At 40.9% G+C, this 13697-nt stretch overlaps 1 protein-coding gene across 3 annotated transcripts; it reads right to left on the bottom strand.

Annotated features, from left to right (window-relative positions):
* Positions 1-2860: 2860 nt before the first annotated feature.
* RBP4 (retinol binding protein 4) lies at positions 2861-11998 on the bottom strand. Of its 3 annotated transcripts, none has more exons than XM_087964199.1 (6): positions 11752-11998; positions 11271-11420; positions 7873-8009; positions 6381-6487; positions 4660-4872; positions 2861-3172 (listed from the first exon to the last, which is right to left on the bottom strand). In XM_087964199.1, exons 2-6 carry the CDS (start codon positions 11403-11405, stop codon positions 3159-3161), a joined length of 606 nt encoding a protein of 201 aa, XP_087820325.1. In that variant the 5' UTR covers positions 11406-11420; positions 11752-11998; the 3' UTR covers positions 2861-3158. The 3 variants fall into 3 exon arrangements, with proteins under 3 accessions (XP_087820325.1, XP_087820324.1, XP_026526542.1); XM_087964198.1 differs by lacking the exon at positions 11752-11998 and adding an exon at positions 11642-11717; XM_026670757.2 differs by lacking the exon at positions 11752-11998 and adding an exon at positions 11677-11717.
* Between the last annotated feature and the right edge of the window lie 1699 nt (positions 11999-13697).

Raw genomic sequence — 13697 nt, 5'->3', positions numbered from 1 at the left:
CCATTTTTCTTTCCAAATTGATGGTGGCCTAACCCTAACCTTAAGTGGATTTTCCTGTCAGTGGGATTTTTCCATGTATTTTACCAAGGAATACATAAGCCAGACTCAAAAAATAAATGCTCTCCTAAACATACCCCTGCGCTCCTAATTCATTGGCGATGTCGATTTTTCTGTCCAAATTCATGGAAACTTAACCCTAATCCTGTGGATTTTCCCATCAATGGGATGTCCATTAAACTTTGACTCTTGGTCTTTATGATTGTATTTGAACCCTAGAGTTGGCAGATCTGGCAAGAAGTTCTTAGGGTAGTGTGGGGATTACCTACAGAGGTGAGTGCAGAGAACATACAGATAAATTGGAGTGAGAAGACAAAGAGTATCTTAAAATATTAATCCTACTAAGCAGATGTTTCAGTGCCAGCCTGCAATTAGCAATTTGGTCTCAATGTTCTGGAAAAGAAGTTAAAAAAAAGTTTGATAACTCTCAGATCCCACATTAGTGAATCTGCTAATAAATCTGTGCCACGATTTTGACTTATTCTGTTTCCAAGAGCTGCCCACACACGTCCCGCACCCACTCACCTCAGGGCTCCCGCAGCCAGGCCACCCACGCCCCAACACCTGCCTCACCTCATGGTAGCAGCTCCAGCAGTCCCATCCAGCAGGGACCCATGTGGCCACCGGCCCATTTCTGCTTGCTTGTGGCCACAACAGAGCAGAAGGCTGAGCAATGCGCCGGTGACCACCAGTTGAGGTGGGGGGATGTTGATGCCTCACGTGCCCTGCACCAGCTTACCTCAAGGCCCTCACAGCCACGCCATCCATGCCCTGACACCCGCCTCACATCGCGGCACCAGCACACCACTCAGCCTCCTGCTCCATTGCTGCCACAAGCAAGCAGAATAATTGGACTGGCAGCAACGTGGACTCCTGCTACACATGCTTGCTGGTGCTGCCGCCATGAAGCAACTGTTGGGGCATGGATGATCTGGCTGTGGGGGCCCTGAGGTAAGCTCCACCACCACCCTGCCTCGCCTCATGGCCACGGCACCATGAGCAATGAGATGGAATGGGTGGCCGGCAGATGTACAGGCTCTTAAGTAGGGCTTATTTGGGGGGGGAGGATAGGGCTTATATTAGGTACATATGTATACACATGCTGGGTCTTATTTTGTGAATAGGTATTATTTTTGGGGAAGCAGGGTAACTCCTTACTTTTCTGACAAGCAACCTAACTAATCTATTCTGTTAAGGGCTTAATAACAAAAACACAGACAACTGTGTCCAATGGACAGGCTGAGGGCAAGTGAGATAAGGAAGCCCAATACTGAGAACAGCGCTCTAATATCTCTTCAGCAGACACTGTCGGCTCTGTAGTATGACTGCTGAGTCCTATGAACACAATCGACTATTGTATTTCGTAACCAAGGACCCCCTCAGTTCTGGAAGGAACCTCCCGAGAGAACTGTAGTTAAAACAGATCAGTTGAAGATCTAATACAGGCAGTCCTCGACTTATGACCACAATTGAGCCCAACATTTTTGTTGTTAAGTGAGACACTTGTTCAGTGAACTTTTGCCCCATTTTACAACCTTTCTTGCACAGTTGTTAAGCGAATCATTGCAGTTGTTAAGTTACTACATGGCTAACATGGTAACATGGTACATGGCTGCTAAGTGAATCTGGCTTTCAGGTTGACTTTGCAAAAGGGGAATCACATGATCTTGGTACACAGCAGTTGTCATAAATATGAACCATTGACCAAGCATCTGGATTTTGATCATACGACCATGGGATTGCTGCATAGGTCATAAGTATGAAAAAGGTCATAAGTCGCTTTTTTCAGTGCTGTTGTAATAGATAGTACCTTGTACCTTTAGTATCAGTATCTTGTACAACTCCTGCCCATTTTGGTTAATCCATGGTTTACTTTATTTAGGTGAATACAGAAAAAGGATTATTTGCAGGACCCAAAGTAAGGGGTTTTGTTTTATGTCAGCTAGCAAGCAAGATGATCCGGCAATGGCCATTGGGAATGGAGGGGAGGGAAGACAAACAATGAACTTGCATCTTAACAACCAATGCAAATTTCAGCTTCTCTGTACTTATAACAAATACTGTCCAGTACATAAGGAGCAGCATTTCCATTATGATGACCATGATGTATGTTTCATCATAAGATAAAACAATTTGGAGAGCCAGTGTACAGTATATAAGGGGCAACATTTCCATTATGATGACCATGATGTATGTTTCATCATAGGATAAGACAATTTTGAGAGCCAGTTTGGTATAGTGGTTAAGATGCTGGCTAGAAACCAGGAGACTATGATTCTAGTCCCACCCTAGGCATGAAAGCCAACTGGGCGTCTTTGGGCCAATTATTCTCCCTCAGCCCAACCCACCTCATGGGGTTGCTGTGTGGGGAAAATAGGAGGAAGAAAGAGTATTTTGCATGTTCACCACCTTGAGTTATTTATATTAAAATAATAATCATAAAGGTATAAAAAAATCTAAATGGCTTGTTGAATATTTCTTTGGTCCAGCATCAGTGTGAGGGAAATTTTCACGTTCCTATTGTAGATCAAAGGACCCTGGATAATCATGTTCATATAAAATGTATGAAAAAGATAAAATACTCAATAGCATATTTTCAAGAAAAACAGGTATGTATCTTGTAAAAAGATGCAACATGTGCACAAATTGCAATAGTATTTTATGTAACAGCTTCCTCTTCCTCAAGAAAAGTTTTTCAGTTGATCAAGGTGGGGGTATACTTTCACTATCCATCAGCTGAAGTTCTGACAGCACAATAATATTTGTGGATCATTTACACAATGAGAAAGGACACAACACATACTTAGCTCCAACAATTTGGATTTGTAATTTTTAAACACTGGAAAGACAACATGCTAATTACATACCCCAAATGCATAAATACACGTTCACAACACAATCCTGGTGCTATTACAATGATTTCAGTTTATTAACTGGATAAATGATAAATTACTTATCTGTAATTGAGATAAGTATACTTAAAATCCAAATGAATCCACGAATGAATTAAATTGAAATAAAGGACTTCTCTCAAAACAGTACATTTTTAAAGCATTTAACTATTGAGAATATGTTTTCCTGCTTTCCATAGTATGTTGTCTTTAGTTGCAGAATCCTAAGAAAGAAAAAGAGAAACTACGTCTGCTAAAATTCCCAGAACGCATTATTAAATAAAGGGAACTGGTTTGACTTAATATGGTATAATAAGGTCCTAGAGCTGGCAGATGGTACAAACCAGCTTACTAAATAGACTAGAGTATGAATGTCTGTTTAATTTCATCCTTGATGTCTCAAAGAATAATACATACGTCTTAAAGTTGACAAGTCTGAGAAATACTGATATAGACAAACCCTCCTTGAGAAATATATTAAAGCTTTTGCAGGACAGGCAATATTGTGTGAATGAGTACCACAGCAGCTGCTGGGCCTAGGTACTCTGAAGTTAACTGGGCCTAGGTACTCTGAAGTGGGAGAAAGACATGAATTTCAAGATGAAAAAACAGATATTCTGTGGATTGCAGAACTGAAGGAAGAGATTTCCTAGCAAAAAGAGAGAATAATCCAAATTTAACTTAAGAAGTCAGATGCCTCTATTTGGACTGGGGAGGGAAGTATATGCATGAAATCTGAGAAAACTGGTAGATAAAGATGAATTAATATGGAAGGGCAGAAATTCCTCTGGGCTTCCTTTTTTTTCAGTTCCATCGTTTATTAAGAACACCCAATGTTTAACTCGTGGCCAAGTTTGTTTTATTCCTTTCATGAATCTTCTCATGCCTAATTTGCCTTCCAATTCCCTCTTTGATCCCTTGGGATCCTGCCCTAGATAGACTTCAGCTCATAATAGCTGACTGGAATCCAGTGTGAAAAACAGTGGCATTCCAGATGGATAAATAGGTTTATAAGTTTGTTTCTAGTATGATCCACTCCTCAAATCTGATCATTTCATCAGTTGCACCTCTTAAACGTTATGTATTAATTAGAGTTTGCCATGAATAGAACTTGAAGCAGATATAACAGATGTGTTGGATTTACAAATTTCCCAGCCATAAGTTCTTATTGGTTAGAAATTTCAAGAGTAATAGCCCCAACAATCAGATTGGTGAAAGCTAGTCTTAAGATGTATAATGATCCAGACTGGTATTTCTCAACCTCACAACTTTAAGATGTTGCCTGGTGAATTCTGGGAGCTGAAGTCCATGCAACTCAAAGATTGGGTGAGACTGAGAAACACTTTAAGACTTGTGGACTTGAACTCCCAGAGTTCCTCAGCCAGCCGGCTTTGAATTCTGGGAGTTGAAGTCCACAAGTCTTAAAGTTGCCAAGGTTGGAGACCCCTGACCTAGACAAATGTATTAGGAACTTACATTTTGCCCATTTGAAGAGACACATAATCTATTCTCCATCTTTCACTCATTGTGTTATTTTCTTACACAATCTCTCTGGAAGAGAGGCCCTGTTTTTATCAAGGATCTTAAGTTGATTGTGGCATCTGTGTGCCACTAAGAATTCTAACTGCCCTAGAATGAACAGCTTTCTTGTTCCCAATCTATCCCATCCTGAGCCAGATTTCCTGTAAAATTCTAATAAAATATTCCTTACCATCGTGTAAAATACGCCTGTATTGCTTGTCTAGGCAGATTTCCACCTGTTTTTGCCTGACAATTCGTTGTGCTTCAGGTGTTATCCCATCTGGAGACCGGGAAAACAAAAACGAGTAGCTATCATCGCAAGTCCCATCTTCGGTAATATTGCGGCAGGAGTAGTGTAAAGCATACGTATCGTAATCCGTGGCCACAACCCAGTGATCATCATCTAGGATAAAGCATAATGAAAATTTACTTTAAAATTCACTTACACATGGGCCTGAAGATACGATGACTATTGAATTTCCTAAGCAAGCGAGGTGGCTACGTGAGTCATGCCTCATTTTATGACCTTTTTTTGCCTGGATTATTAAGTGAATCACTGTAGTCGTTAAGTCCAATTTAACTACTTTACACAAGACCTCAGGGTGCTGCAACAGTTGTAGATTCATGCTGGTTGCCAAGCTCCCAAATTCTGATCATGTAAACTGTTGGGATGCTATAATATTTGTAAGTGAGAGGACTGGTTGTAAATCACTTTTCTCAGTGCTGTTGTAACTTTTAATGGCCACTAAACAAATAGTTGTAAAATGAGGACTACCTGCATTTTTTTTATTCCACCAAGCCCATTCGTTCAGGATCCCATATTGATGTACCGTTACTCACTTCAAAAGCGATTTTACACTTTCTTCCTTTGTGAACAAAGCCTGTTATTGTAGGCATCTACTTAACAGTGTAAAAGGTACTGCCCTTTAGATACTGAACTTTATCAGAGATGAGATTTATCTTTGTATTAGAAAGTGCCAATTATTTAAAACCGATTCTGAAATATTTAAATACACAGCCAATTTAGTCGCTCATATATATGCTTATGCTGTATGTATAAAAATTATAAACAGAGAGGCAAATGGCAAGTCAAACTGGAGAACACAACAGTGAGAATGGGTTTCAGAAATGTTGATAATGATACTTTGGTGCTGAGGAAGCCAAAAGTTTAACATCCATGGCTGAAGTGATAAAAGTCCTGAAATTTACACAGGAATCAACATTAGGACTACATTATCTTTAAAGTTACCAATTACTTGAGGAGGGTTAAGAACTTCTAACAGCTTCCTTTCTAAAAGAGTGGAGCCAGTTTTTGATAAGATACAATGGAAGGGATGCACCAGATTTACTGTTTAACATGACACAGACAAGCACACCAGCCTTTGGACTCCCGAGTCCTTAGGAAGCAGCCTGTTGCGATTTCGTGGCAGACCAAAGGTTGAATATCTGTTGAAGGTGGCAGTGAAAGAACAACAACCCTGGAGGCAAATATCCTTTCCAGTAACATTTGATGATTTCTAGAGTTAATTTGTTCTAGTCAAAAAAAAAGTGGGGGGGGGGGGGTGGACCCTTAAAAAAGCAGGCAATTCCATCTGCTTTTTTTTTTTTGAAGACTTCAAGGGATACCAGATTTTCATCAACTTAAGTAACAAAATCATTCAAATGGTAATTATGTCAGTCTATTCTGAGCAACTTCCTTAAATAGCTGGAGCTTCAAGTGGGCAGGCATGGGAGATTTTCTTCTGCTTTCATCTACTGTACTTAACGCTTAGCGATTTGACCAACATCTCGTTAAAAGAGACTAGATATATAACCTTCTCCCTCAACCTGGTACTTCCCAGATTTATTGAATTTTGGCTTTGAAAGGTAGCAAGGGCTCAGTGTAACTAGCTCTCCTCCTGGTATACTCACTTCCCTTCTGGAGATACGAGGCCACACCCCAATATTTCATTTTAAACTTGGCAGGGTCCTCTGTCTCAGTGAAGGTGCCAATCATATCAGCACACATTTCCCAGTTACTGAAAAGAAGAAGACATGGATTTAAGGTCATAGTTGTAAAGAGAAGAGAAGAGAAGAGAAGAGAAGAGAAGAGAAGAGAAGAGAAGAGAAGAGAAGAGAAGAGAAGAGAAGAGAAGAGAAGACTGGAGATTACCTCAGTGTATCAAATTAGGGAAGATCCATACACAATCAGGTGCAATGATTGTTGTTTTGTTCACGAGACTTCATTTGTTCTTGAGTGAGCCCTTCACACTGACCTTAACATGCCATAGGAAGAGGTATGTGTAGGAGGCATAGACCAAGGGCAAAAGCTACCTTATGCAATTGTGTATGTTCTGCTAATGGCTTCTTACTTGAGGCTCAGATACAAATACTTTGGCAACCTTCAGACATCATGGTGTATACATGTTGTGCCTCTCCTAGGCTTTTGCTAGAAACTACAGCAATGTCTAATGCAGTATTTCTCCATCTTAGCAACTTGAAGATGTGTGGACTTCAATTCCCAGAATCCATCCCCTCCCAGCATGCTCATCTAATAGAATAGATTAGAATAACAGAGTTGGAAGGGACCTTGGAGGTCTTCTAGTCCAACCCTCTGCCTAGGCAGGAAACCCTACACCACTTCAGACAAATGGTTATCCAACACCTTTTTAAAAGCTCCCAGTGTTGGAGTATTCACAACCTCTGGAAGCAAGTTGTTCCACTGATTAATTATACTAATTGTCAGGAAATTTCTCCTTAGTTCTAAGCTGCTTCTGTCCTTGATTAGTCTCCACCCATTGCTTCTTGTCCTGCCCTCAGGTGCTTTGGAGAATAGCTTGACTCCCTCTTCTTTGTGGCAGCCCCTGAGATATTGGAACACTGCTGTCGTGTCACCCCTAGTCCTTCTTTTCATTAGACTACACATACCCAGTTCCTGCAACCGTTCTTCATATGTTTTAGCCTCCAGTCCCCTAATCATCTTTGTTGCTTTTCTCTGCTCTCTTTCTAGAGTCTCAACATCTTTTTTTACTTCGTGGTGACCAAAACTGAATGCAGTATTCCAAATCTGTAGCTACTTGTGCTTACCAGTAAGGAATAAAAGAATGTGAACAGGTGGAAGAGAAGCAAAAATTATAATAGGCTGGACCATCATTTTCTGACTTGAAAAATAACCATTTTTCTTCTTGTGTTGAACCTTCCAAAGTGTATATTAATCAAGACCAGATATGATTTTTGGCATAAGCTGGAAACTGCCACCACCATCACCATTGGATTGTCCCCTGCCTTGTCCTTCTTCATTGCAATAGTAATACATTCTAAAACCTACCAGCTTGATGTCCCAAGATATCTAAGATAGCAACCTGACTCTCCCTAATGATACAACTGGACCTTCTTGTGAAGGAAGCTGGAACTCAAGACTCACCCGAAGAGCACGACTCGGCCTCTGGCAGTGGCAGTCATTTTATCATTCTCATCCACAGTAAAGCTGGCCACCACATTATCCTGAAGAAACAATCCTTCAGGGTCTTTCTTGGCTATGGCATACCAGAAGCCAGCATACTGCCAGAAAGAGGGGAAAAAAATTCTTTAGTAGACTTGTCTAAAGCAGGGGTTGCCAACCTTTTGGACCTCAGGGACCACCAAACTCATACTTTTAAATCCTGTGGACCACTAATATGAATTTTGACTGATGGTGGCTTGCTGACGTTGGTGGGAAAGTCGGTCACAAATTCCAGAGCTGCAGTAGTCACAAGACTGGCCCTTTGGTCATTCCGGAGCAGCAGAAGTCTTTCTTTCTCTCCCCCAAACTCTGCTAGAAATGAGTCTTTGCCAGTGCAGCCTCTTGGAGCAAGATGCCTTGCAGGGTCCCAAAGATTCATTTCTGGTGGAGTTTGGGGAAAAGAAAGAAAGACTTTTGCTGCTTTCCTTGCGTGCAGCCAAAAACAGAAGAAGAAAAAGAAGCCCGGTGGCCAGGCAAGGCACGTGCGGCAAGTGGAGCAAGTTACACCCCCTTCGCCCTTTCCCCCCTCCCCTCACTACCTCGTGTTGTTCGCAATGCAAGTGATGCAAGCCTTGCGTTCCCATGGGCCATATGGGCGGCGCAGCCTTGTGTTCCCACACCGCCTGGATTAATTGCTTTGTGGGGGTTCTTTGGGGGTGACATTTCTCTGCAGACCACCAAAAAATTTTCATAGACCACCAATGGTCCCTGGCCCACTGGTTGGCGACCACTGGTCTAAAGGAATAGGACAATATGAGGAAATGCAATGCAACATGAGGAAACGAAATGCCAATGAAGAAAGTTTCAATTGCAGCCGTGACCATCTGTCATTAACATTTGCAACAAAAATAAAATTCCAACATGCTATGCAAGGATGAACTTCAATATTTCAAGAAATCCTAAAACATTTTGAGGGAAGCTAAACAAACCTTGATTCTCAGCAAATGTTGCTTAAAATAAAATTCCAGATTAAGTTGGTGAGTGCCATTTACAAGCCTTATTTTGGGACTTCTGAAGACAGGTGTACAAATTTTGATTATAGGCCTAAAGATATTTATCCATGTAGTAGGGTTGTATTGATATTATCCTTCCCATCTTCTCACCTTTCTCATCTTCTCATCTTTCCTATTACCTTTTCCTGTTGGCATCTATGATTTAAACTTGTTATATCTTGTGATTAATGATTGTAACTACTGTGTGATCTATGATATATGTCCTATCACTTTGTTGTTGTATGTACACTAAGAGCTTATGCACCAGAGACAAATTTCTTGTGTGGCCAATCACACGTGGCCAATAAACTATTCTGTCCTGACCTGTCCTGTCCTATCCTATCCTATCCTATCCCATTCCTTTGAAAGAGGGGTGGACTATACACAATAACTATGCAAAACTTAATAATTAACCTTTGTTTTATTTACCAGATAGTTCTTATGTCATTATGAAACCAACGAGAAGGTACAAATATATACCATTCCAGGGATGACTCAAATTATCCACTGATTATGAGCCAATAGTCAAAAGAAAACACTAGATCCGGCATACCCATACCTTTTCCTTACATATCTAATTTTGATTTCCTTACTACACCAGGAAAAGTGATAGGGAAAGTTGCCTGCCAGTAAGAAATGTCCAATGTCAGATTTGTCTTTCCCAGAAAAATCAGAGTTGAAGTATTCTCTGCAATCTTAGAAAAGGAAGTCTAAAGTGTTCTATGACTGTTGTCTTTCAGAGTCCTAAAGATCCGTGCCTTATATTTCATGAAATGTACTCTTCTGTACTCTTCTCTATTTTATTTGTACTTATTTGTTAGGTTTCATCCCATCTTTATACAATGCTCAAGGCAGTTTACAGCACTGAAAAAAGCCCATTACAAAACGTAAGAGTAAAATCTATATTGTTGAAGTCAGACTAAAATTAAGATCAGTATCAAAAATGCTATCCATTGGAAGTGATCTAGAAAGCTTTTCCTTTTCCTATCATCTCTAACACAGGTATAGCAGAGATAAACTGGATTAGATAACTCAGCCTTGTGGAGAGTAACACATAAATGATTCGGATAATAAAATGGAGCCAATTATCTTCCCCCACCAAAAAAACTGTCTCAGTCTGTCAATAAGCAAACTTGAAATCTAGACTTTATAATAGAAGATGATTCACTTGGAGTTTACATACAGGTGAAATATCTACATATGTAGACTGTCTTTGAACAACAATAATTCCAAGGAGGAAATTCAAGTGAAACCAAGTTACTGATGTTATTTGAAATGTAAACACATGTAACGCAATTCACAAAAGAGATTTACACTCTAAGAGAGTGAAATTTATTTCTGACAATAAATGTCAGGAGTGGAACAGTTTACTGAGCCATGAATACAACTAACTGCCTTTCTCTGCTGCAAAGAGAATTAGCTTCATGCAATGTTAACACTCTTATCCATTTAGGAGTAGTGAAAAGCATGACATTTTATAGTGTAGAAGATGACCGTTCCTACTCTGTTTTACAGTTGGCAACCAAAGAAGCAGTAGATGAAAAAAAAAATCAAGGATCTGGGTTATATTTAAGTATGGTTATGAATTCAAGGATAGAGACTCTATGTCCCTCTAAATGCTTTCAGGCCACACAAAATTGTAGTTCAGCAACATTCAGAATCCCATGGGTTTCCCAGTCCTGGTACAGGGCATGAAAATCAAGGTGATAAGGTAGATTTTTAGGGAAGAAACTGAAGGCAGTAAGAAAGATGGCTACTTGGAAGAGATCATTTAATTCAATTCAATTCAGAGTAGAGCGGGAGGGGATCTTCTGATCTAGTCCAACCTCCTGCTCAAGGAGACCCTATACAATTTCAGACAAATAAGTGGCTGCCCAGTCTCTTAAAAAACCTCCCACATAAAGCACCCACAATTTATGAAGGCAAGCTGTTCCACTGGTTAATTGTGCCGTTAGAAAGTTTCTCCTTAATTCGAGGTTGCTTCTCTCCTTGATTAGATTCCATCCATTCATTGTTTCTTGTCTTGCCTTCTGGTAATTTGAAAAATAAGATGACCCCCCTCCTCTTTGTGGCAGCCCCTCAAATACTAGAATGCTGCTATCACGTCACCCCTAATCCTTCTTTTCTCCAGACTAGCCATACCCAATCTATCAGGCTTACTGTACAGGCAGCTAAGAAGCCATCTCAGTTGTTGTTTTTTTTCATGTAACTGGGGAAAATTTTGGAAAGTGGGGAACAGCAAAAAAAATAATAATAATGCAGGGATGGGCTGTAGGGGAGCAAAGTAGAATAGCTAGAGGAAGGAAGAGATGAAGGCAGGGTACTTACTCGATATTTATCAAAGTTTTCCTGAACCGTGAAGCTGCTCACTCGGCAGTCCCGCTGAGCTTGACATCTGCTATCCAATAATGCCAGGAACCCCACCAGCATCAGCCAGGCAACATTTGGACTCTTGCGAGACATCTTGTTCTTCTGTGTCTGCAACAAAAATCAAATATCAATCATAACGGGGAAGAAAAAAAGAAGACTGTCCAGAATAACCTAAAGGAAGGATGAAGACTCTTTTAGGCATGTGGCAGATGAAACGGGAGGTCTTCTGAAGCCCCCTAAATAAGGCACTAGAATTCCTCTAAAAGGGTCTTTCTGAACCAGGATAGTATTGGGACTTTTTGAGGCCTTCTTCTGCATATCATAGTCACCAGAGAAAAGGGGCTCAAATAATTAAAGAAGTTACTTGTCTGTGGAAGAGAAAAGCAGACCCAGCAGCTAAGTTCTAAAGCAAACAGGAAGAGGACATGAGCTTTATAACCTTGGATGAGGCTGGCGGAGCAGTTTTTTTTTTTGTAAACCCATGCAGTGGAATTGGGAGGGGGATGCAAGCAGATACCAGGCGTTAGATGAATTCCATCTGCTGGCCAAACTTTACTAACAAAGATCTTGCATAACTCTGCAGCAGGAATCTGGGGAAGCAAACAGCAATGATCTTTGATCCCCAGCCACTGGCTAGATAGGGGTGGTAGAGCACATACTCTTCTTCCCTGGATTCTGGACCAAAAGAGGTCTTTCCAATTTATGTAACACTATCTGAGTAAAAGCCAAGTCAATAAAGCAGGATTCACGCAGCAAGCTCTGGTTATGGTTCAGAAGAGAGCTGGATGGCCGCAGGACTCTCTCAGAACTCGCCTTGTTTTCATGCTCATTTGGGCATGGTTAGAAACACTTCACGATCTCATTGTTGAGGCAAAAAGGATTCTCATTCATTTAATGTTGTCGTCAATTTTTTGAGCCTCGCTGAGATATTTTTTTTTAAATGGAATTGTGGTAGGAAAGAAGACCCAACATCCATTGTATGCAGGGGTGGGCTTCAAAAATTTTAGAAAACGGTTCTCTGCCTGGTTGCTGGGTGGGCGTGGCCATGGTGGGCGTGGCCTAGTCGGCCTCCTGGACCACAGTGTGGGGGGTATTTTTGCCCTCCCTGGGCTCCGGAAGCTTTCCTTGAGCCTCCAGGAAGGCGAAAATAGCCTCCCTGGGCTCCGGAAGCTCTCTGGAAGCTGAAAACGGGCCCAGTTCCGGCCTTCCCAAACTTCCAGGAGGCCTGTTTTTTGCCCTCCCTGAGCCCCCAGACGTGCCTTGCATTTACCTGCATCCAAAACAGGGCCGTGTGGGGACTAGAATTTTAGCTAGGGGCTCTCCCGAACCCCTGCGAACTCCCAGAAGCCCACCCCTCATTGTATGATGATATGGTGATTGGATTGTTTCCCCCCATGGGCCAGCCTAGTTATCTTGTTTTTAAAAGGAAGAATAAGTGTGTTACATGTGAATGTGAGACACAGCAGAAGATGGTATTCCTGGGAACGAGTTGCCTGTCACATAAAATATGTCAGCGACAAGATAGTTCTGGAGAACTATATGATTTTTGAGACTCCATCTTCTCTGTGGTCAACACATTCTTATAAAGGGTATCAATAAAGCAGTTGTATCGATAGAGATATCTGCCATAGAAGTTATAGAAACTGAAGTTGGTTATGGCATTAATAAAGTGGTTTTTTTTTAATGTTCAAAATATTTCACATCTAACAATTCAGTAATTCCTCTAGGAAATCTCAAAATCAGAACACTTCCGTATTTTTTTTAAAATTATCAAATTTGTTTGCTATCCATCTTATATTTCGAAGCGACTCTGAGCAGCTGGAGTTTTCATCCGCCATTTTATGGACATCCATGTTGGATAGATGGGGAATGAGGCAGGAAAGTAACTCATGCATATTGTGATAGCAAGATACCACTGACACATATTGTACACAGAGAGTCCTCAACCAAAATAAACCCCAAAATTTTGTTCCAAAGCAAAACAATTGTTAAATGAATTTTGCCCCATTTTATGGCCTTTCTTGCCACAGTTGCTAAGGGAATCACTGCAATTGTTAAGTTAGTAACATGGTTGTTAAGTGAATCTGGCTTTCCCATTGACTTTGCTTAACAGAAGGTCGCAAATAGCGATCACATGACCCGGGACACTAAAACCATCAGAAATATGAGTCAGTTGCCAAGCATCTGAATTTGGATCACACAGCCATGGGGATGCTGCAATGGTTGTAAGTGTGAAAAATGGTCATAAGTCACTGTTTTCAGTGCCGTTGGAACTTTTGGTCACTAAATGAACTGTTTTAAGTCAAGGACTATCTGTAATTCACGTTGTGCAACTACATGATTCATTAGACGAGCATGCTGTGGGGGGGGGGAGGGGGCTTCTGG

The sequence above is a fragment of the Notechis scutatus genome, chromosome 4 (assembly GCF_049901735.1).
Source record: "Notechis scutatus isolate UNSWTSFEM ecotype Mainland chromosome 4, rNotScu1.2, whole genome shotgun sequence".
Lineage (NCBI taxonomy): Eukaryota > Metazoa > Chordata > Lepidosauria > Squamata > Elapidae > Notechis > Notechis scutatus.
This window is presented reverse-complemented; position numbering and strand designations above follow the sequence as displayed.